Genomic DNA, 24,098 nt, shown 5'->3' on the forward strand with positions numbered 1-24,098 from the left:
CATTATCCCTTATAAGTTTTACAAATTTCCAAAATCCCTCATTTTTGTGCATCAGATTAGTGTATCTCGCACATCAGATTAATGTATCAGTGCTTATATTATTGTATCTCGCGCATCAGATTAGTGTATTATGTATAAAATGTAATGTATCTTACTTAATGATTAATGTATCTCGCGCATCAGATTAATGTATCAGCGCTTATATTATTGTATCCGTTTGAGAGATTTCTGTAATTATAAATTTTTAAGAGATAATTGTAATTTTACCTTAAAAGTATGTGATTTCTGTAATTTGCTCATATTTTAATCCAACATGAGTCCTTTAAATTGGACCACGTGATCTCTTCCATTTACCACGTGCACTCTCCTTTCAGCTTCAGAAGCTTTACTTTTTCCGTGAATCCACTAGAAAAAAACAAAGGTTAATATTTTAAGGTAAAAAAAAGGTTTGTTATATAGTAGTTTATTTTTTTCATTTTGAGTTAATATACTCTATGATTCTTTTCGCATTTGATTTTCTTTTGTCTTCTTTAATTGTCATTGTTTGAGATTTTTCATTCTTTAGTGTAAATATTATGAGGAATAAAAAGAAATGTGGATGTAAGAAAAAGTATGAAAAAATTTTAAAACTAATTTAAGAAATATAGAGCTTTAATTTGTTGTATCACATAATTTTTATTTTTTGAAGGTGTCGTTTGGTTATTGGTTATAGTTACAATACGAGGTAATTCAAGAACTAGGAATGTAGAAATTAGAGTCCGGAGTCAAAAAGGACAAAAAAAATAGTCAAAATTTTAAAAGGGCACGTCAAATTTTTTTAAAACCAAAAGGGTAAAATCGCTTCCGATAAAAATCACTGCTCTAGCAACGATTTTGTCCAAAACTTTTTTTCTTTTTTTTTTTATTAAAATCACTGCTATAGCAGCGATTTTATGTCAGAATTTCTTTTTTCTTACATCGCTGCAGGGGGAGCGTTTTTCTCAATCAATAATTTTTTTTGTTAAATGACTCGATTGTAATGAAGAAAGAGGAAAAATGCATTATACGTATCAATTCTTGATTGGTTCATGTATATCTACAATAAAAATGTGTTATATTTTCATGTCTATTGTTAATTATTAATAATATTATTATTCAAGACAGAGATATTTTATCACTAAGTATGTGTGTACGTCTGATAAGCCACAATGCAAAGACTTTTATAGTATTTAGTTACATTGTAACTATCTTGTTAGTTTTCAACCAAAAGGAGTACTTCTTTTAAATAATAAATATGTCATTGTATGAGCTATTTATTACTCATTCCTTTTGAATTTGTTAATCTTATTTTGATCTGACACATAGTTTACGAAAGTAAATTAGATATTGAGAAAAAACATTAAGTGATACTTGAAGTTGTTCCAGATTTTCAAAAAGACACCTTAACTTTGCATGCGTCCTATTACCCCACAAAACATTCAAAATCACAATAAATACACATTTTTTACACAATATTTCCACTTTGGACAAAAATATCCTTCGAATGTGCAATTTCTTGAAAACAAAAAGTCGGACCCATTATTGATGTATTGAAGGATGCTTTGGTAATTTCCTATGATGAATTCGTTTTGTTTGTTTCTTTTAAATTTATTTTACTATACTAAAAAATTGTATAAAATATTATGAATCACGATAATTAATTACTTAAATATTTAAAAGATATAAAAATATATAAAAGATCTGATTGACTCTTCAAATTTTATCGGTGACACATAAATTGGGACAAATGAAATAATATATATTATTTGAAAATTTCTTAGAAAGTACTATAAATTACAGTGATTAACAGCTAGAAATATTTCAAAGACAAAAAAAATTGATTGAATCTCAAAAATTTTTAAGTACTACATAAATTGAGAAAGAAGAAATGACCTCTATTATTTGAAAATGGCGTAAAAGTATTACAAGTCATACAATAAGAATTAACAATTTCAAATTTTAAAAGACTTTAATGCTTTATACTTATTCTATTTCCACTTTGGACAAAAATATCCTCCCAATATGCATATTTTTTAAAACAAAAAGTGGGACCCATTATAGATGTATTCAAGGATGCTTTGGTAATTTTCCTATGATGAATTCGTTTTGTTTGTTGATTAATTTTTTTTAAATAATTCTATAAAATATTATAAATCACAATAATTATTTACTTAAATATTCAAAAGATATAAAATTATGTAAAAGATCTGATTAACTCTTCAAATTTTATCGGTGACACATAAATTGGACAAATGAAATAATATATATTATTTGAAAATCACTTAGAAAGTACAATAATTTACAGTAATTAACAATAGAATATTTTAAAGACAAAAAAATTGATTGAATCTCGAAATTTTATTAGTACAACATAAATTGAGAAAGAAGAAATAACCTTTATTATTTCAAATTTGCGTAAAAGATATTACAAATCACACAACACTAATTGATAAATTCATAATTTATTATATAAGTTCTAATTATGCGTAAAAGATATTACAATCTCGTTTTTGTTTTTTTGAAAGAAAAAAGTTGCCCTTTTGTTTTGCATATTAGTAATTTTCTCTTTTGCTTTGCATCATATGATAAATTCATAATTTATTATATAAGTTCTAATTATGCGTTATTTTAAATTTACAATGTATGACAATTTGTAATCTTGTCATAGTGGCAATGATAGGAATTAAAGTTAAAAAAATAAAAAATAAAAAATTACAATGTATGATGTGGTAAAATGCATGGATATATCCGTAATAACGAACATACTAACACAACGTTCAATTATATATTAAATGCATGTTAGCAGCAGTAATTATTATACTAATAACCTACTAATAATGAACTTAATCCATTTGATAAGAGAATCTTTTAGGGTATTTATTGCCTAGCTCCTAGGATTCCAACATGTTCATAAAATGGAAGCGTACTATCTCCCATTAACAAACCATTTATAATATAAATTTCATTAATTACACAATCAATGTATTGATTAAGTTGTTAATATGGTCCATAAAGTAGGAAGCATCTCTATATATATTCCATCTATAATATAGTTTCTTTAATAGTTTTATTCATACGAACTCTTATATTTAACTTATGACATATGATTATTGTCATTTTTATTATTTTAAAAAATGCTGATTTATATCATATAAGATATAACCTCACCCAATCCCTTTAAATAAGGATCTACCTATAATTAAAGCACCTAATCAGCTGAAACTCTGTAAACTCATCACATCACATTTCCCTTCTTCCTAATAAATCAATTGACTTCTTTTACATATTCTCCATATAATAAGGGTAATAATGGCGAAATCAGAAATTATAATAAGAAAATTATTAAAATGTGAACTTGTGAGTGAATAGGGTAAAATTTAGATTTGATGAATGAGGATAAAATAATGTGACTTGAATATGGGTTTTAAGAGGGCATGCATATTTTGTGGATCATGTCTCTACGTAAATAGTTAAAAATACATATATAGCTACACATTATTTGGTCTCATTGCCAATCAACTTCTACAGAGTTAATTTTTCCGAATTTAAAATTATTTGAAGATGGAATTTTCAAAATCTAACTCAAATTTCACGGTCATATTTGAAGATAAATTTTAAAATCTACTCCCAGCATTTATGACCAAGGTTGGTAACTTGAATATTGTTTTGCTTATTTATATGCAGTTTGAATATGTTGCTAAATTATATATTTTACTGTGCATTTTTTACAAGTTATTTCTTTACAATATAATCATTTGGTCAATTCTATTCATTAGTCCTTTAACCACGTGTACAAATTCATATTATATCATTTTAATATTTTGTTTGGATGGTTATTATATATTGTTTCATAATATATTATATTGTATTGTTTTAATGAAAAAAAGTAGGATTCGGAGGAAGAGCTACTATGAAAAAGTAGGATAAAAGATGAAATATGATTATTTATTATATTAATAATAAATAAATACAAAACGAGAAGAAAATATTAAAGAACGACGCAATCATACCAAATTGATCGTTATGACGTTACATAAAATGGGCAGGTCATTTCGTCCTTATCTAACGATTAATTTAAACTATATGATACAATAGAATTTAAGTAATAATCAAAACAAACATTATATTAATTTAAACTAAGGGATTCATTTGATTCCCTTCCTGTTAACAAAAATGTTGTAAGTGAGTTCTTTTTTTAAAAAATAGAATAAGATATTGATAAGAAAACTGGTCTGGGATAATATTCTTCTAATAATTTCTTTTTGATAAGATAAAAATAGAATTATGGTGTTTGGTGAAAATTTATTTTTCTATAAATATTTGGATCATAATTGACAAACAAATGAGAAAAATATTTTGGAAGGATGGAAGAAAAAATATGGTTCATATAATTAACTCTAACAAATAATACAACTATTATCTGGTGATGGAAGTATGTGAGGTTTATTGAAATTTAGAAATTTATTGTTTATTTGATTCTTAATAGCATAATCCGTTAGTTAAAACAATTGTGTGTTTTGGATTGGTGAGATTTGTCAACGATAGAAAGTCAAACCTTGTGGATGCAACATTAATAATAAGCTAGAATATAAAAATTGAAGAGAAAGTTTAGTTGTACTACATTACTTCTTATTTTATGATTTTTGGTTTTTCATTTGGTATCTGTTATCTGTATTAATGTTTGATTAGTTTAAATTCATGATAAAAAGAGCTCATTCGTGAATAATGCTCCCTAAAAAATATATTTAATAATGAAAATTTGAAATCGAGACCTTTAATAAAAAAGAGAGTGACTTTGCCTATTGTACAACAATCATGATATATATAGTTTTTGAGTGAATAAAAAAGAAAGAGAATTTATTGAGAAATAATGGTGTTGCCCAATTATGGACCAATCAAATAAACAAGCCAGGATCATCCTTTGGGCTATTGATGTAAAATTATTCAGCATCACGAACATTACTTTTCATATTGGTAAAAAAGTTAAATCTACTACTTTTTTTATAACCACGTGATATTTGAAAATCACTAATTTGATCAATTCATTTCATTTTGATTAAAAATTAATTAAAAAATGACTTATTCAAATCGTGCAATTCAACTTATCTGAAAATTGAATTGATTTGAGCTAAATATGTAAAAGCTTGTTAGTATTTCTTTTGTTTTATATGTTAGATATATTCATTAAAAGAAAATATAGTTTTATTTCATAACCAAACAAATAACAAGAAAAAAATAATGAAATTGGTAAAAGTTAGGTTACGACCCATTTTGGCCCTGTCTCTCAGCACAAATAACATTTGGATAGTGAGTAAGAGCCTGTTTGAATTGATTTATTTCGATATTTTCAAGTAAAAAAATAATAATTTTAAGTATACTATAATATTTAAATAACAAAATAAAAATTAAACACTTGTCTTTATCCAAAATAATAAAAATAAGTTTCAAAAGTCAAAAACTTATGAAACCTATTTGAATTAGCTTACTTTAAGTGTTTTAAAGTTAAAATAGCTTTTAAATAGTTTTGCAGTGTTTGGATAAATAAAAAGTGATTTTAAGCACGTGTTTTCTAAGCCAATATAACAAAAATAAGTCAGAAGCATACGTTAGAAATCTTAACTTATGACTTTTAACTTATAAGTCATAAGTTATAAGTCCATCCAAACAGACACATCCAAGCAAACTCTTATTAATATTAGCTTATATTATTGTATTCACCTCTAAGGCTCTACTTTATACGAAGAATTCAAATTAAGTGAATAATAGTGACCTTCACTAAGAACTAGTCATCAACATTATCAACCTCATTACAAAAACATTGCACAAGACACAACATGTGCTTTTTAAAAATTATTATTATTGGGGTCAATTTACAATGGTACTACACTAAATGTTTCGTATGATAGATCGAGGGTGTGCTAGAAATGTCTTTCTATTTTCATTTACAAACATAATTTGACTTTGGAGGTCACCTATATACTAGTAATAGGAACATACTTGCCCCATCCCAATCTATTAACTATCGTTCAATATGAAGATAAGATAAACAAAGTTATTTCATGAAATTAAATATCTCATGAAATTAGCTATCTTGTTATATATATATAAAATAACTTATCTCATCATTATAATACGAATGATGGAATAGATACCTTATTCCTCGTATCAAACGATCGTAGCACTTTGGATTGGCTGGCAAAAATGTAGATGAAGAAGACCTATGAGTGTGGAAATATATGGATGAAATTCGGGGCAATTACTTTCAAGAAAATAATAACGGGTGGACCCGGAAACCCATCATACAACCAGCTACCTCTATTCATGATTATCCAACTGTCAAATGGGCCCACATCTTCCATCCTGGACATGGGCCCTACTTTTTAATTATTATTTTTTTTAAAAGGGAAAAATTTCAGAAATAACAAGTTTGTGACTTAATTACCAAAAATAACGATAGTTACAATATAGTATCCGTTTTTTAAATTGGTTTTATATCAAGTGATATAACACTTTCTGAAATTTGCTTTTGGTGTATCTTTGAAGCGCTGCAAATTGTTGTATCACTGATATAACGCGAATTTTAGAAAGTATTGTGTCACATAATTTTAAAAAACTCTCACCATATTTGATAAAAGAATGTCAAAATTCTCACTATATTGTTTAAGTTTGTCTCATTTAACTAATAATTATAATAAAAGAAATAGGCTAAACCTATAAAAATAATTTATTTTGTATTTACATTGGCTGGAATGAAACCTACATTGGTAGACCCTCATATGGGATGACATCTGGCAATCCAGCAACTGTTGGATGACGTATCATTGGTCCCAAATATGATTGATAAAGTATATATTAAATTTTTGTACTGTATTTTATATATATCAAAATATTTAAATAATGTATATGACGAGAGAATTACTAAGTGGCCAGGAAAGTTCATTTTCTCTGATAACATGATAACGTTAGATGGGAAACGAAAAGCAAAGAAAATGGATTGGTACTAAATTTTATTTTTGATTTTTCATATGATATTTGGTTTCCATATTAGAGTTTGACGGAATTCGAAGTCGCATTGGGATAAAGTATTTTTTTAAAAATGTGACTATGTACTTAATGAAACTCAAACTTGAGACGTCTGATTAATAATGGAGGAGTACGTATTGGTACTAAATATTGTTAGATGAATCCACATGTTTTGTTGGAGGATTCCCCATCCCAATTATGAATAAAGATAAGCAAAGGCTCTAAGAGAGGCAACAGCCACCAAGGGTTGTTTCTTATCTAAGCACCATGTACTTCAAACACCTCTTTTGTAATTTGTGTATTCAATTATTGGCTTATTCCCAACTTCCTATGTCTTCTTGAATTGACATCATTTTGGATCATCCAAACACTAGCTCCAAAATTAAACATAGTCCTCTTTACACAATGAATTCAAAATTGAAACCGTTCCGCTGGACTGATAAATACTTCTTCGTTTTAAACTAGAGGTCTCAAATTCATGGAAATGTTCAAATTTTTTAATGTGAATATAAATTTATCTGAGTCCCTAAATCTTTTTGCCGCAAAATCACAACTATGCATAAGTAAACTAATTTCGAACCATTAAAAATGGGATGTAATTTATGATCTTTTAATCCTTAAATTGTCATGTCAGGATAAAAATATATATATATATATACATACAAATCTAAAATTTATTATCAGTGACTGTTCAAACTTAACCTAATGTTATTTGTATACATATACATCTTTTTGTGCATAATTCAAGAATCAAATCGAAGGGAATGATTCAATGAACTCATTCTGGATTTGCCTCTGATTACGTTAGCAACGTAACATTATTGTATTTTTTGAATTTATAATGGACCTAATATAAGTATACTGAGGTACATTTAAATGTTGGTGGTCCTATATTAGGGGGGTGAGCTGGAGGTCCAGGGTGGGTTTACTTATTAAGATATGACACGTTTGAGTGGCAAAATTTACAAGTATTATGGTGATGTGGCAATACACATGGTCGAAAGTCAAATTACTAAAATGTCCTCCATTAAAGAAAAAGGTTTTGGGATGGGCCTTTTATTGCCTTTAAGACAAAACCAACTAGCTATCCGTATTTCATGTGCATTCATTAAATATAAAATGTGGATTAAATGGAAAAAAGCAAAAGGTGGAAAAAGCATAGTATATATGATTCTTGTGCGTTAAATCAAATCAAAGTCGTAATGAAATGATGAGTATTTCTTTATTCTTAATTAAATGTCATAAGATTGAGTTTATTTAAAATATGGAATTGTCTTTGTTAAACAGTATGTTATCCTTAATATGAGACTTTTCAATGTAAATACAAATTTAGTCGAGCTTTATAAAGATATTGAATATATCAAGTGTGAAACTAAAAAAAAACAATATTGTGCCTTAAGAGATCACTCATTTTGCTTCTACTTTTACCGGCTTATCCTCTTCCTTTCTCTTTATTCTTCATTCCCTCCTTTAACAAATTTAATAGGAAAATTAATTAAAAATAAGCTTTTCTTCATAATATATGATATATTCTTGTGCTTTATCCATGAAAGAAGATCTTACATGTGAAAGGACATGTCACACAGCTAGCTAAAAATAAATTAATAATAAAAAAAACTTTTATCTCCAACAAATTAAAAATATTTAGATGAAATGATTTGTGTAATTCAAGATTACGTTAAGATATTAAATTCCCATCACACAATTAACATGAAACAAATTAGATATTTTTGTACGTTTAAGCTTTGCCAATTCAAGATAGAAATAGTGTTTACTGACCAATTGAAGTTTTAATCGTGAAATTTAAAATTATATAACAATAAATATATTTTAGTAATTGGAATGAAAAGCGGTTATTTGTGATTTTTACACCAAAATGCATGGATAAAATAATATTGGTTAAACTAAAAATTAAATTGAATCTATTTTTGACCGCATAATATATTTTTTCAACCTTTATGTATTTTGATATGTTGCATTAAAAAGAAACAAATGAAAATGTGATCTTCCATTTAGGAAACAACAATCCCAATTTCCATTGCATGAACAGAAATAATCTCTATGAAGAAATTTGATTTTGAGTTTTGAAGTTGTGTTCATGTATGTATTATATTTTTTTAAAATTAAAATTTTGTGAGTTGAAGTTACAGAAACTATCCTGATCTGATTTTTCGGAATTTGAAGATATTTAAAGATTAAATATTCAAAATTTAATTAATTTTCATGGTCAAAGCGATATTTAGAGATAAATTTTAAAATCTACTCCCAGCATTTATGACCAAGGTTGCTTACTTGAATGCTGTTTTGCTTATTTATATACGGTTTGTATTTTTTAAGTTAATATTGTGAAATCAACGAATATCGAGACTAAACTAGGCCAACACGAAGAGATTAGAAAATTTATGAGCAAAATATTAACGTCCAAATTTTTAATTTTCATTATTTTTATTTTAGAGATAAATTATTTATTATATGAGTTTTTGCTAAAATCATGATTAATCGGTTCGTTAACCCCACGAAAGAAAATCTCACGTTTTTTTTAAAGAGGACATTATTAATATTTGGAAAATGAAAAGTTCTTTTAAATTTCTAAAAAAATGAGTACAAATAATAAGTGTACATAAATTAGCAACAGAAAAATGAAATTTTTAGGTGTTCATTTATAACATGATTTATTACTAGGTATACTTTAGTCAGAAAACATTAATGTTTTATTCACATCGAAAAATTAAATAGGGTTGAGCATTAGATTTAAAATTCTGCTTTTATACTTTGTACATTGATTTGACTTATCCATGGAGAAAAGAGATAACCTTATGGAGTACAAAAGAAATAAAAGACTGTGAAACTACATTTTTATATTTTTTTAATATGGTGTTCAGTATTCATATTGAAATCCAATTAAATATGAATTTGAATCGAAAAGTCTCACATAGGAGAGTAAAACGCTCTTTAACAAAAGTGACTCCGTAGTCAAGAAAATCAAATTCGAGACATCTAATCTAATTAAATATGAAAACAATGCAAATATAAGGGCACAAAAAACTGAAAGTTACTTTCTCCGTATACCTTTATTTGTCTTTTATATATAAAATATATTTTTAATTTTATTTATTAGTTTTAGCATCATAAAAAATTAATTATTTTCTTGTTACATTAATTTTTATTCCTCAAATTATTTTTTAAAACTTAATATTTATATATTATTATTTTTCAAATAATGTGCAAAATTCAAAATGAATAAATAAAATGTACTGAGAGAGTAAATGAAGTTGCTGCTTTTACTTTTTGATTGTGAGATTCATCAATGCAAATACCCAAAAAATATTTGCCAAGCTTTTCTCCAAATAGTTTTGAGAAGAGGGTCTATTAATTATTTTTTACTGTAATAAAAGAAAAGCAAAGGAACAAAAGGGTGAATTAGTAAATGGAAAGTGCTAAATGGCCAGAAAATTTGATCAGTATTTGGACAGAAAATTAAAAAAATTATAATACTTTTTTATTTTAAAATAAACTGATATTTTTTTTCCATATTTTAGTTAAAAAGTATTTAAGTTAAAATGGTAAAAATGTTTTAAAAGATAAAATAACATAGATAAAATATCATTCTGGTTATAAATAAAGCGGGTTATAGAGTCTCAATTTATTTTTATAATTTGTTAATCTTATTTTATGTGTTTTTTTTTCTACCTGTGATCTGGAAACCGGAAATTACCAGTTTTTCCATCATACTCTTTCAATTTAGGAACCTTCTAAAAAAATTTATCACATTTTTATATTTTTTTTAATGGCCACAAAAAATTTACTTACTAGTCTGATATTTTCTATCAAATAATTATTACTACAACATTTTCGACCGGCAATTTAATATATAATGCTGGCTTAGGTACAAGTGTAACATGAAAGATATTAAGACAATTGAAAATTTGGAATAAAACATCGACCTAAATAGAAATATGAGATAATTTTAGAGATCTTTCGAGGTTTTTGTTCTATAACATGACCTCTCCGTGATTTATGATATTACGTCTATCTCATTTATTTTGATTTTTTTTGTAACCATTCTTTAAATCTATTAAAGTAACTATAAATTAATTATAATTTGATAAATTTATCTCTATTTATATTATTTCTTCATTAATACATATTATTAGAAAATGACTTATTAATAAATATTAATAAAAATTGAAGTAGTCTATTTATTCTACTTCGAGTATGGTTATTAGTATTTTGAATTTGAGTTAAGTCAAATCTAATAATAAATAAATACTTAAATTATACAAATATAATATTTAAACTATTAATACAATAAATAACAATCATCCAAACAAGATGTTAAAATTGAAGTAGTCTATTTGTTATACTCCGAGCATGGTTTTTAGTAGTTTGAATTTGGTTAAAGTCAAATCTAATAAATCAATAAAAACTTAAGTTATAACCAATATAATAAAATTTAAGTTACTATCTAGATAAATATAATATTTAAACTATTAATACAATAAATAACAACCGTTCAAACAAGGTGTTAAAATTGAAGTAGTCTATTTGTTCTATACTCCGAGCATGGTATTAGTATTTTGAATTTGGGGTAAGTCAAATCTAATAAATAAATAAAAACTTAAATTATACAAATATAATAAAATTTAAGTTACTATCTAGACAAATATAATATTTAAACTATTAATACAATAAATAACAATCATCCAAACAAGGTGTTAAAATTGAAGTAGTCTATTTGTTCTACTCCGAGCATGGTTTTTAGTATTTTGAATTTGGGTAAAGTCAAATTTAATAAATAAATAAAAACTTAAATTATACCAATACAATAAAATTTAAGTTATAATCTAGACGAACATAATATTTAATCTATTAATACAATAAATAACAACCATTCAAACAAGGTATAAAAATTGAAGTAGTCTATTTATTCTATACTCCGAGCATGGTTATTAGTATTTTGAATTTGGGTTAAGTCAAATCTTATAAATAAATAAAAACTTAAATTATACCAATATAATAAAATTTAAGTTAACATCTAGACAAATATAATATTTAAACTATTAATATAAATAACAACCCTCCAAACAAGGTGTTAAAATTGAAGTAGTCTATTTATTCTACTCCGAGCATGGTTATTACTCTCTCCGTCTAACGATAGTTGTTCACTATATTATTTTGGAATGTCGAACAATACTTGAGCAATTTATGAATACATAATTTTACACTTAGTTCCTAATTTATCATTAATATTAATTATAGTTATTTATCTATTACATTTTTCAAGATATTGCAACTCTTCTATTTATAATTTTTTAACAACTTTGCAGAATTAATCGTGGACAACTATTATTGGACGTTATAGTATTTTGAATTTGGGTTAAGTCAAATCTAATAAATAAAGTGAAGTAATTAGTTACTTCACTATTTTCTCTATTTAATTTTATTTGTCATATTTTGGAATGATAAATTTATACCGTTTAACTTTTGAAAAACAAAATATGATAAGTAAAAACAAATGAAACTAATAATAAAATTAGTCTCTAGATATTAAAATATCTTTATTAAAGAGTGTTTTTGCTTTTTATAATTAAATTTTTGATTGCGAATTCAAATTTAATTAAAATATAATGATAAGCCAAAAACATTAACTCAGAAATAGGTAGTAGATCGTAGGGTGTGAGAGAGAAGAATATGGGGTGGGTGGGTGGTTTGCCAGCGAAGAAGCAGAAGGATCAATGCTTTCTCTCTGCTCAGGTCAAAGCTGGCACTCTGTAATCTGTATTTAGCCTCTCTCTCTTCTATTTCTCTTCTCTTATTTACATCTACATTCCCTCTCTCTCCCCCTTCACTTCTCTCTCTTCTCTCTCTTCACTTCGAAGAGGAAAAAAAAATGAGTATTTGAGAAGCTTTCTCTCAAAACCAACAAGTGAAGCATTTTAATGGTTGATCATTATACATCAACCATGGCTGCCTCTCCTAATTCTTCTATTTCTTGTTCTGAAAAGAAACATTGGTGGATAAGCAATCGAAAGGTAAACAACAAAAATCATAATCTTTTTTCTTACCCAATTTAATGTCTATGCTAATTTATAGTTTTTATATGATTGATTACACAGATTGTTGATAAATATATCAAAGATGCGAAATTTCTCATTGCTACTCAAGAACCCAACGAGATTGCTTCAGCGGTTAATCTTCTCGACGCGGCTCTTGCTCTGTTACCTCGTTTTGAGTTAGCCCTTGAGTTAAAAGCTCGATCTTTACTCTATCTCCGGCGATTCAAAGACGTCGCCGATATGCTACAAGACTACATTCCCAGTCTGAAAATGCCCGTCGATGAGACATCGTCGTCGACTTCGTCATCTGGGTCGTCGGATAATTCATCGACACAGTTCTCGAGAGAGAGAATGAAGCTACTTTCGTCGGGTAGTGGGTCACCGGGTCGTGATGAACCCGGGTTCAAGTGCTTTTCCGTGTCCGATTTGAAGAAGAAAGTTATGGCCGGAATCTACAAAAACTGTGATAAAGAAGGGCAATGGAGGTAATTTTTCTGTTCCATTGATTGTAACAATGGCTTGTATATTACGCAATAACAGCTAGCTGTCTTTATAATTTGATAGGATTTTACTAATCTTGAATTTGTTTATTTCGTTCAAGTTAAATCTATTTTGTTGCTTTGCTTCGTTATATTATTAACTAGTCCTTGAAAAATGTAATGTCTTTATTGAAATTGTTTTGTTTAGTGTGAATCTATGGTGAATGAGTTGACTTGAACGCACATTCAATTTCATATTTGTTAATTGTTTTTCCAGGTACTTGGTTCTTGGTCAAGCTTGTTGCCATTTGGGTCTAATGGAAGATGCAATGGTACTCTTACAGACCGGTAAACGCATTGCTACGGATGCATTCCGTCGCGAAAGCATTTGCTGGTCGGATGATAGTTTTTCATTTGCTAAATTTCCAATCTCCGGTGAACCGGGCATTGGAAATAGCCAGCCTCCGACTCCTCCTAAAACGGAGTCGGAGAGCATTTCTCAACTGCTCAGTCATATCAAGCTCTTGCTTCGTCGAAAGACGGCTGCAATTGCAGCTCTTGATGCGGGTCTTTATTCAGAAGCTATAAGACATTTTTCTAAAATTGTGGATGGTCGACGTGGGGCTCCACAAGGATTTTTAGCTGAATGTTACGTGCATAGGGCCTCAGCATATCGATCTTCTGGTCGAATTGCTGAGGCGATTGCTGATTGTAATCGAACATTAGCATTGGACCCTTCTTGCATTGATGCTCTTAGAACTAGAGCTGCTTTGTTTGAAACTATTCGATGCTTGCCTGACAGTCTTCACGATCTTGAACATTTGAAACTGTTGTATAATTCAATTCTACGGGATAGGAAATTACCTGGACCTGTATGGAAGCGTCAATGTGTGCAATACAGGGAGATTCCAGGGAGGCTTTGTTCATTGGGTGCCAAAATGCAAGAATTGAAGCAGAGAGTTGCTTCTGGTGAAACGAAGAATGTAGATAACTACGCGTTGATTGGTTTGAGGCGGGGTTGTTCAAGGTCTGAATTGGAAAGAGCACATCTTTTGCTCACTTTAAGACACAAGCCTGATAAATCAACAAGTTTTGTGGAGAGGTGTGAGTTTGCGGATGAAAAGGATGTTGATTCTGTAAGGGATCGCGCAAAATTGTCTTCCTTGCTATTGTATCGATTGATCCAGAAAGGTTATACAAAATTAATGACAACAATCATCGATGAAGAAGCTGCTGAGAAACAGAGAACTAAGGCAGCAGCTGCATTACAAGCAATGCAGCAGCAGCAGCAGCAGCAACAACAAGTTAAGCAAACTCAAGAACTACAACAATCTCGAGCTGAAGCAATCAGCAATGCAGCATCAAGAAGAGCAGTCGAGGCTGCTGCTACGTCGAATACTACTTTAAGAGTACCTCCAAAGGCTGCTGCTAATACTACACCATCACGAGAGGCTGCTGCTAATACTACACCATCACGAGAGGCTGCTGTTAATACTACACCATCACGAGAGGGTGCTGCTAATACTACACCATCACGAGAGGCTGCTGTTAACACTACTACATCGTGTAACAACAGCAGGGCAGAAAGCAAAGTGGTGGTTTCAACCTCAACAAATGCATCTTCATTTCAAGGTGTGTTCTGTAGAGACCTTGCAATTGTTGGGAATCTGTTGTCTCAAACTGGAACCGGGTTTAATCGCACTATTCCTATGAAATATGAGGCACTGAGCTGCTAATTCATCGTAGAAATCCGATGAAGAACAACGATTTAATTAGCTTGGACAATGTTTATACTATCGGCTCGCGCATGCAGGGGAAAATCCTAATTTGGTACCAATATCTTTGTACAAAAGGCAAAAAAAAATATGAAATTACTATTTGCAGCCGGGAAAATTTTGCTACTTTATTTTTGTTTTTCTTTTGTTGTCAATCTTTTGCACTACATGTAATGTACATATAGTTAAATTCAGCACCTAAATTATCTACTACTAGTACTTCTTTTTGTTATATTGTTTGCTTTGTCATATTACTTTCACCTTGTCCTTTGTTCATTTAGATTTGAATGGAAGCCAAGGGGAAACTCCTAAATCTTGAAAAAAGTAGCAAATTTTGGCTTCCATTTTATGTCTTTATCTGCTTCTCTTCTTCACAGAAAATGCACAGTACATAGGCCATTGCATTAATTAGAGCAAGTATGCTTTTACTAGCACTACTTTGCTCTCTTCATTTATGTCAGGCTTATCTATTCACCACCCTGCCAAAAACCCTGACATTCTACTTGATTAGCTTTTTTTACTTGTGAAAAACTTGAATCTTTTTTATTGTAGTTTGTCTCATTAGTTATTGTATGAATAAATGTATGGTGCAGTAGTAAGTATTCTTTCATATTTAATCATAGGTTTTGAATTTGAGTTTTCTTGGGTATAAAGGAGAACACTTTACTTTTTAACGTAGGATTTTCTGGTGCGAATTCAAATTTAGCGAAAACAAAAACAAAATGATGATGGAGTGGGCAGGAAAAGTTGCATTAATTGCCAAGAAGAGTGGACTAGGAGAAGAGAGTTGTCTATTTCATTATACTATAGGTGATGTACTACGTAACTGATTAAAGTAATTTTTGAACAATTGAAAAAAACTATAGGTGATATTTATAGGTGTTTTTGGTGAGTAGTAGGGGGGTTTCTGTTCAAACTTTTTTCTATTGTCATTATCATATTTTTACTGTCATTATGGGTCCTCATTTAGTGCAGGACAGTAAGGTACGGGGTGAAAAAATAAGAAGAAGGGGACCTCTTTAGCTACTAGAGTACTAGCTTTTTTTTCCCTTCCACAATCCACCTTCTCTTTCTGGGTTATATGGCTCAAATTTCGAAGTCTCTCATCTACTTCCCCATACACATATGTCACCCATGCAAACGTAACATGTACTATTCTTACCTACTTGTACAATTTCTTTTTCTCTATCCATTCATATTAGATTTCTCAACGTGAATTCGGATTAGACTGACTCAAAGTCAGTTCTATATCATGTACTTCATCGGTTTAAAAAAGAATGACCTCCTTTCCTTTTTAGTTTGTTTTAAAAAAACTGACCTCTTTCTTTTTTTGGTAACATTTTAATTTCAGCTTTCCACGTGGCATGTTTAAAACCACAAGATTGAAGGGCAATTTAGTACATTTGACATAACTTTAATTTAGAACTACAAGATTCAAAAGTCTTCTTTATTTTCTAAAACTTCGTGTCAAGTCAAACCAGGTCACTCTTTGTGAAACGGAGAGAGTATATAACTATGATAGATTCGAGCGAAATAGTCATACAAAGGGGTAAAATACTCTTGATTTGAAATATTTTTATTCTTACATTTTGAACTCATGAATTCAGATTAGACAAACTCAAAGTGAGTACCATATCATAAATAACTAGGGTAGATTCGAGCGATATATATAGGCATACTAAGGGGGTAAAATATTCTTGACTTGAAATATTTTTGTTCTTACATTTCGAACTTAAGTCTTTTGTTATAGGTGAGGAAATTTCAACTTTCTATACCACATGTTATGTACAGGAGTGTAGAGTTTGCGGGTTAATAGACATAATGTGGGGATGAGAGTAAGCTAATGGTTGATTGAAAGTGGTGCATAGATCCCATTGAAGACAGGGAAAATAAGAATCACAATGCATGCTTGAACCAATGCAAGAACAAATATTCTCGTAGAGGTCGTCTGGCTTTTTGTGTAAGAAAATATAGGGTGCTTAGGAAATACCAAGTTTCTTTGTAAAACAAAATAAAATAAAATAACTTTGTTATTATCAAAATCCCATGTTAGTGTTCCCCACTTTCCACTTTCCACCTAAATGGACCACTACTCGTACACTATATATCTTGCCTTATACAACAATGAAATAATAGCCTCCAACTTTCACTATACATAAAAGTCTGACTCACACTTAATCAAAGGTCTCATATTTAACAATCGAGAATAATGGAATCTTCTTATTCAAGAAGTAATAAAAAGTCCTGACCATCAAATACGTGAAAATCAGAAAAGATAAGTAACTTATGATCAACTAAGTTACCTAATAGTATTAGATATACACATAACTATGGTTAAATGATTAAATTGTATATGCAAGATACATATGTTACATTATTAATTCAATATATATAAACATTGAATACGAGTAAACTTTTCTATCCTTTTAGTTCTTTACTACTAATAAAATTAGTCTTTGCAATTCTTTCCTTTCAAGTGACTTCAGAAGATGAAATCAAACTTCCTTTTGTATATAACACTTCATCTTTTTCTTTCTTTTTAATTATTTCCCATGTATGGATAGGGTTGTAGCCCTTTGCTTCTACACTAATCAACTCATTTCGTTATTCCCAAACTCCACATTGGGGAAAGTAAAAATTCCAAGAGGACCATCTTACCATGTTCCCCCATTTTCCACTTTTCCACTTTCCCTTTGATTGTTATTACGTATTATTTCATAATATATCGTGTTGTATTGTGTTGTTTCAATGAATCAATATTTAGATAGATTGTGTAGTTCTTAAGTAGAGTATGGGGTAGAACTACAATGAAAATGTAAGATAAATGATAAAATATGATTATTAAATAATAAGTAAGACAAAATGAGAAAGAAAATATTAAGGTAACGACGCGATCACACCACATCTATCGTTACATAAAATGTATATTTTCATCGTTACTACACAACAACGAATTTAAACGATACAATACTAAGTAACAATCAAAGTAGACATGGTATCTAAGGAGTAACATTTATGCAAATGAGTGACAACATAAAATTGCAATGTGAAATGAATATTAATACTTTGATTAAGAACATAATGATGATTAATTAAGATGGTGTTATTATACTAATTAATGAGAGAATATATTCATACTTCCCTGGCACTTCTGAGGTTTTGTAGATAGCAATCATTCATAATATGTAAGATAGAGAGAGAGAAAAAGAAAAGAGCATAAAGAGAAAAGAGTCACGTGTAGCCCATAAAGAATACTCTGCAATCTGGAAATGTGGGTGACCAGTGAGGATTAACGAATCTTAGATTAAGAGCAAAAAGATAAAAAGTACTACTACTATCATTCATTTCCATTTATTTACCAACATCTTATTAATCAAACATTTTGTACAATTCTTATTCTTTTGCCTTATCATGACCAAAAAATGAAAAATCATGATTCATTGTGTTAGTATGGGCTTGTAACTTCATCATGTACCAATTAAATGTCTAAACATAAGTAGAAACATATTTTTTTTCCCACCGCAAATAAATTTATATCGAATCAACTCAAGCATAAAACATAGGAAACAATTTCTCATTGAAATAGTGACAAACTCTTTTCGTAAGAAAACATTACTATTTTTTCTTTTCCCCGTCAATTCAATCAAAATATCTATAGAAATAGTCACTGAAACTTATTCTGAAAAATCGTGATTTTTCTTTATAGTTATAGTTTAAATTCATTCAATTAGGGCTTTGGTCTAGTAGTACGATTGCATCATGTGATGTGCGAGTTAGGCTTGTTAGGAAATTAATGTTACGACTTACGAACACACGAACCTTGTTTGTTGATTAAAAGTATGATATTTAAGTGGAAAAGGCTAAAAATGTGTGAATAAAAATTAGAGAAAAGGGGAATAAGAGTAAGTGGGTAAAAAAGTGTTTAAGGACAAGTTTTGCAGTGAAAGGTATACATACTCTGCAAAAACAAGTTTGAATTTAGCAATCTTTGCAACTAGTTTCTCAAATCTCAATGTTAATAAAAACATTAGTTTATGAAACTTTCAATGCTAATTCTGACAAAAATAAAATATAATATTCTATCCTTTGGGTAAAGCACGATTACATTGATAATTAAGTTATTTTAAGTAAGGATACATATATAATTAGCCTATCAAATTGAAAAAAAAAACATCCTCTCAATCGAGAAAGAAAATTTACATTTTAAGTAAAGTATAAAAATAATAATATTGTCTTGAGGCGAAAGTGAAGGTATTAGCACTGTTTTCTAAAGAGTATCTTTTGATATATGGCTACTTATATTAATAAATTAATATTTATATTAATAAATTAATACTTATACTTTGAATTGTAGATACAAACCCCCTTTCCCATTTCCCACATATTTGTATAAAATAAGTATATCTTATAAGTTGATTAAGTTTTCCAAGAGTTGGTTCATTGAAAACTGAAAAATGTAAGGTAATAATCCTACTTCTATGTTGTCACCTTTTTGTTTTTACTTTCATTTTTAACTATAATGTGATATCATCACATAACTTGACAGAACCAAAATTAAAGGTAATGTCTTACTCACTTCCGTCTCGATTTATGTAGCAGTTTTTTAATTTCGAGATTTAAATAAGTTTTTTTATTATAATTTTTTCTTATTTATGATCATTATTAAATTATTTGTGTATCACATAAATTGAGATATAGAAGTATTAATGTTGTTATACTCATCCTTCCCATATTTGATTATCACATTTTGCATTCGCATATCTTCAAAGAATTCATAAATAACAAGTGTTTTATACTATTTTACTCTTCAACTCTTTTTAATATATTAATATTATTTACATTAAAAATAATATAAAAATTACAGAAATATCATATTTTAGTTTACTTAGTATCATTATCCCTTATAAGTTTTACAAATCTCCAAAATCCCTCATTTTCGCGCATCAGATTAGTGTATCAGCGCTTATATTATTGTATCTCGTGCATCAGATTAATGTATCAACACTTATATTATTGTATCTCGCGCATCAGATTAATGTATCAGCGCTTATATTATTGTATCTCGCGCATGTATTAGCGCTTATATTATTGTATGCGCATGTATCAACGCTTATATTATTGTATCCTTTTGAGAGATTTCTGTAATTATAATCTTTTAAGGGATAGATTGTAATTTTGCCTTAAAAGTATGTGATTTTTGTAATTTGCCCAAAAATAATTTACTTGAGGGATTGAAATGAAGAAAGAAAATTAATTAATTTTATTTTGATTTTGTAATAGGTGTTTTGAGACAGACATTTTTAGTAAAATTAACAACTAAATAGGACGATGAGAGTTATTCATTTTAAATACATAGAGAAGGATATTTTTTACGCTCAATATCAATATAGTACGTAACACATTTATTTAAGCATAAAGCAATTAAACTGTTTAATCATCCAAGTACATTTTGACTTATAAAAATTCCTTGATTACAATAGGATAGTACTATGATTCAACTTAATTGTTTTCGTCATATCCCACATTAATCTACTAGGACCTAAGCAGCTATAATTATCTTAGTAGGTCGAATATTAAGTCTTCAATAGTGAAAAAAGAAGGTTGGTATATTTATTAAATAAATAATATTATATTCTTACAATAAAATAAAGAGAAAAAAAAAAGAGAAAAGGGAGGAACACGTGATGTTTGAATGTTGGGGACATGGGAAAGAGGAGAAATCGTGGCCAGATAAGTAATAGTAGTTGTAAAGAGTTTATTAGCAACAACAAATATTTTTATATATATAACGGTGGAATCAAAATTTTTCACTAAAATTTTAATATTATATATATATATATATAAAATTTTTCATCGAAAGAAATTTGAATGAATTCTTCGATCTTATTTGGCTCCGCTATATTATGTCACTTCCTCCTCTGTGGATGCATGTGATTTTCTTCTCCAATTTTATGAATTTCACACTCACTTCATGTGCGCACACACACTCTCTCTATCTCTCTGACTTTGGTTTTGGCAATTCCCATTCCCATTGACATTGTATACCAAATAAAAATTGGTATTTGATTTAGAATTCGATTAATTTAGATTTGAGTGATGTGTAATTATTTAAATTCCTCCTATCTTAATTTATGGATAGCTCGAACGAATTCAGTTGGACGATAACAATACAATATGTTTCTTTGTTTCAACTTATATGAGTTACTTTTCTTTTTTATTTAATCTAAAAAATAATGATAAATTTTTATATTTTATAATAATTTAACTTTAAATATTTATTTTATCTATATTGAATATATCTTAGTATAATTTCCATATGTGTAGTTTGGGAAGGTGATATGTGTGCAATCTTATTCCAATTTTATGAAAATAAAGAGATTATTTTTAATAGTCTCTCGATCTTATTAGTGTGAAAACTAAATCTCTAGGGTCAAAGACTCAATAAATAAAGAAAATAGTAGCTACACAATGTTCAATCAGTACATCCATGACTTTTAATCCCTGCAGATTCTTTTTTTTTTGCTGTTCAATTAAAACAAAATTAATACCATGTTGTGTCAACGACGTTCCTATATTGTGTTTGATTTTTATAGCAACCCTACATTTACAGATCAGTCAAATCATGTGCTTCTGTATACATCTTTTCATCAATTTCACAAGTTTATGATTCTTTGTTACTTTGACTTAAATTAAAATCACAACCATATTGTAAAAAATTTAATTTCATTAACATGTTAAAGCCTTTTTTAAAAAAAAGTGTCACTTTCTTATTTTATTTTTAAGTTTTTAATACAATAAATTAAATCAGTCACAAGATAAGGGTGATCAAAGTGATGCTAGGGTTTCCCGTGTAACAAATTTTAGTTTAATAAATTAGCTCAACTCCCCTTTAGATCTCTTGCAAGTGACGTAGACCGACATCTCTTCAGCGGAAAGTTAGAAAAAATATTTTTTTTATGCATTTATGTCATATATTGATACTTCTTGACTTTTACGTGATTTTATTTTTTTATATTTTAACATATTTTAGTTAAAATTCTGACTCTGCCACCAAATTGCAAAGATAGTTATTGATTTCACATGTATGTCAATAAAACTTTATAATTATTAGTATTCCGTTATGGCTTTTTAATTATTTATACATTTGTTGCTCAGAAACTCATTTGTTGTCAACCTTTAATTAATTCACGCACCAAATAATGTGTAGTACCTTAGTTATAATTTGTTTATTGACTTAAGATCTGAATTTGAATTTAAACACTATCATTCTTCATAAATATAGTGACCGTTTACACGTGCCAACTGTTCACGATTCTGGACGGCTGCTGTTTTCTTTTTCAAAAATAATATTCCGTGCTGATTTTAAAATCATTACTAGAATTCGATGAACTAATAACAGACAAATTTTATTGCTAAATTAAAAAAATCTCATGCTAATTTTATTTAGCTAGGAATTAGTTAGAAATTGTCGATAAATTATGTAGTTTAAGTTTATGTTTTCTTGTAGTGAATGTACTTAGTATACAAAATACAAATTATTTGGGAGAAGCGTTTGATCATATAGCAATACGTCCATGACCTAATATTTGGCTGGATCTTTTTTCTATCTGAAATTGGAAAGGGTCATACACAAAAAAGAATTATAAATCGGACGAATTATGTGAGTTTAACTGAACACATTGTTTTCTATTCGACCGCAAACATGCTGGTTGAACATGTTTGAACGTTATTCTGTGAGGTTGTACAACTTGTAAAGTTGAGTATTTGAACATTATGTGATATGAATTATCCAACAACATGCATGTGCCATAATATTTTGACCTAATCTAATCAAATACAATTATACAAAGGCAATGAATCGGATTCTCATTGGTTCAGTTGACTAATCCATTCTGTCATAAACTAATAAAAGAGGGGGCACAAATGACTAACATGTTATTTTGCGTTGGATTTTTCACTGAAAAATGTTCAATAGTTATTTTCACAGATTTTGATTGACTCAGTGAAGGAAAAAATAGTTATGTTTTTAGTAAAAGAAAAAAAATAGGAAGTTTTCTTAAGGGCTTAGTTAAATATAGGACCAATAAGGAAGTGGGATAAAATTTCTTAAGGGCTTGGATGAGTGAACCTTTCTTTGATATTGGTTGGGGATAAATTTCTTAAAATGTTTAAAAACCTTGAAAAATGGTGTGCTAATTTTAAAGTTATAATGATTTGGAACTAAAAGAATATTTAAGTTTTAAGTACTATTTTGTCAACTTAAACTATAAAATAATTTTCAATTTCAATCAAATATGGTTAAAAATTGAAATTCCTACTAAAATGGGCTTTTCATTCAATTCACACATCCAACTTCCCTACCTAAGGCAAGTTAGGCTGATCTTGATCTAAAATGGGCCTGTTGGACTTGGGCCGAGCCTGGGGTCAATCTTTGGATAAGAGGAAAATTCAAAAATAAAGATTAGAAATATAATTAAGCTTTTAGCTATGGTTTAATTACGATTTGTAACTACATGTTAGAAGGNGGGGGGGGGGGGGGGGGGGGGGGGGGGGGGGGGGGAGCTCAATTGTATTTGTATATCTGTTGGGTAAATGTACATATGTAACTAATATGTGTATATATCAATGAACACAATTGTATCAATGTTGTATCAAGTTCAAGTGTATTAACAAGTTAAATTGTTTCAATATTGTATTTCTTAACAAATTTCATTTGTATTCATGTGTATCATATGTTGCCATGTGTG

At 28.6% G+C, this 24,098-nt stretch overlaps 2 protein-coding genes across 2 annotated transcripts in view; one reads left to right on the forward strand and one right to left on the reverse strand.

The window, feature by feature from the left end:
• The window catches only part of LOC125853199 (uncharacterized), a 170,963-nt gene that overhangs the window by 99,889 nt on the left and 46,976 nt on the right, over positions 1–24,098 (reverse strand). The gene's annotated exons all lie outside the window — the stretch shown is intronic.
• Positions 12,778–15,583, forward strand: LOC125853193 (uncharacterized). Its single transcript, XM_049532866.1, has 3 exons — positions 12,778–13,073; positions 13,158–13,582; positions 13,854–15,583. The coding sequence occupies exons 1-3, from the start codon at positions 12,981–12,983 to the stop codon at positions 15,310–15,312; spliced, it is 1,977 nt and encodes a 658-aa protein (XP_049388823.1). The 5' UTR covers positions 12,778–12,980; the 3' UTR covers positions 15,313–15,583.

This window comes from Solanum stenotomum, chromosome 1, assembly GCF_019186545.1.
Source record: "Solanum stenotomum isolate F172 chromosome 1, ASM1918654v1, whole genome shotgun sequence".
Lineage (NCBI taxonomy): Eukaryota > Viridiplantae > Streptophyta > Magnoliopsida > Solanales > Solanaceae > Solanum > Solanum stenotomum.

Excerpts from the sequence above, each read along its gene's own strand:
- LOC125853193 (XM_049532866.1), top strand. The coding sequence starts at position 12,981 with ATGGTTGATCATTATACATCAACCATGGCTGCCTCTCCTAATTCTTCT. Across the intron at positions 13,074-13,157 it reads GGTGGATAAGCAATCGAAAG|ATTGTTGATAAATATATCAA; the intron begins GTAAACAACAAA and ends TTGATTACACAG. Across the intron at positions 13,583-13,853 it reads GATAAAGAAGGGCAATGGAG|GTACTTGGTTCTTGGTCAAG; the intron begins GTAATTTTTCTG and ends TTGTTTTTCCAG.